This window comes from Ailuropoda melanoleuca, unplaced genomic scaffold, assembly GCF_002007445.2.
Source record: "Ailuropoda melanoleuca isolate Jingjing unplaced genomic scaffold, ASM200744v2 unplaced-scaffold4365, whole genome shotgun sequence".
In the NCBI taxonomy this organism is placed as follows: Eukaryota; Metazoa; Chordata; class Mammalia; order Carnivora; family Ursidae; genus Ailuropoda; species Ailuropoda melanoleuca.
This window is the reverse complement of record NW_023215670.1, coordinates 1-1,703: the sequence shown is the minus strand read 5'-3', so window position 1 is coordinate 1,703 and position 1,703 is coordinate 1. Positions and strand designations below refer to the sequence as shown.

The 1,703-nt window shown below is 33.5% G+C and overlaps 1 protein-coding gene across 1 annotated transcript; it reads right to left on the bottom strand.

The window, feature by feature from the left end:
• Positions 1-129: 129 nt before the first annotated feature.
• On the bottom strand, positions 130-1,696 carry LOC117799139 (ankyrin repeat domain-containing protein 26-like). The gene is made up of 2 exons (XM_034651593.1): positions 1,520-1,696; positions 130-614 (listed from the first exon to the last, which is right to left on the bottom strand). Exons 1-2 carry the CDS (start codon positions 1,619-1,621, stop codon positions 393-395), a joined length of 324 nt encoding a protein of 107 aa, XP_034507484.1. The 5' UTR covers positions 1,622-1,696; the 3' UTR covers positions 130-392.
• Positions 1,697-1,703: the final 7 nt, after the last annotated feature.

Sequence of the window (1,703 nt, the reverse complement as noted above, 5' to 3'; positions counted from 1 at the left end):
GCAAATTAATAAGCTACATCTATTTTCCATGATTCTGTTTTAAATTACCTCTTCAGTTCATTTTTCAATGATGTTCGATCTTTTACTTCTACGTACGGTTGCTTGTACTTCNTAAATTATAAAGCTTCAAACAATTAGCTTAAACACTAGGACATCAGATTAACTGAAAATACTGAGGGGAAAAAAATAAAATCATGTAAAACTAAAAAAGGAGGAGCGATGCAAACTGTCTTGGCCTAACATCTCAAAGTTCATTTATAAACATCATTTTCCAAAATTACACTATCCAGTTGACTTTCACTTATACTCATCTCATGAACCTGGCTCCATAAAAATTATGCTTTAGAGGCAAATTAATAAGCTACATCTATTTTCTATGATTCTGTTTTAAATTACCTCTTCAGTTCATTTTTCAATGACGTTCGATCTTTTACTTCTTCTACGTACGGTTGCTTGCACTTTTCCAATTCTGTTTTATTAGAATGTTCTTGAGAACTTTTCATTTTGAATAGTTCAAATTCCAGATCTTTCATTCTGAGTTCCATCTGACTATTTATTAAAGCATTATTACTGTCTCTTAACTGTCCTAAGCTTTCTTGAGATGCTATTTGTGCCTAAAGCAAATTAAAAACATTGTTTTAAAACAGTTATAACGTGGGTAATTATAGTATATTTCTTTCCTTTAGTTTTGAGTCAGTGATTCAGAGAGCAATTTTAAATGTTAAAAAAGCTGAAGTGTAAAATATTTATCATCAATGTCAACTGAATTAAATCTGAATGATAAAGTTCAATCATTCTTATATTAGAACTCACGCAATATGATAATTCAAAGAATAAGAGAATCATTTTAAAATTTTAAAAAGTGAACAACAGAACTTAAGAATAATCCAAGTACATGGGGCTCCTGATGGGGTCAGTCGGTTGAGCACCTGACTCTCGGTTTCTGCTCAGATCGTGATCTCAGGGTCCTAAGATAAAGCCCTGTGTCATTCTCANCTCAGCATGGAGTCTGCCTGAAATTCTCTTTCTCCCTCTGTCCATCCCCCCTGCTCATGCTTTCTAAACAAACAAACAAATAAGATCTTAAAGGAAAAAAAAATAACCCAAGTATGGTACATTTTGTTTTTTAAGTAGGCTCCATGCCTGCATGGAGCCCAATGAGGGGCTTGATTTCATGAGCCTGAGACCAAGATCTGAGCTGCTCAACCGACTGAGACACCCAGGCACCCCAAAGTTAAAATTTTTAGAGCACAATTTTTTCTTTTCCTCTCAACAGTCTTGTTTTATACCAACTGGTCTTAAGAAATAAAATGATTCTCTACTATGAATCATTCTGAAAGATCAATTTAGTGAGAATGATGATGAAAACTGAAATTTTTAAAGGGAAGGAACAAATGCTTCCAGAAATTTACCAAGCAAATTGCTATAAAGGAAGTAGAGGAAAACTATACAATGCATATAACCAAAATGTAATTTGCAGGGAAATGAATTAAAGCATATTACAGATCAATAAATTAACCTGTAAGAACAGATTGACTTCTCTTAATTTTTCTGCCATATCCAGCCACGCCGTTTCGTCCAGGTCCTGTTTATATTGTTCTGTTCTACTGTATTCTGCCATATTGGCTTCTACATGACTCTTCAGGTTTCCTACTTGTTGTTTCAACTTCTTTTTATTCTTCTCTAGTTTTTCACATTTTTTC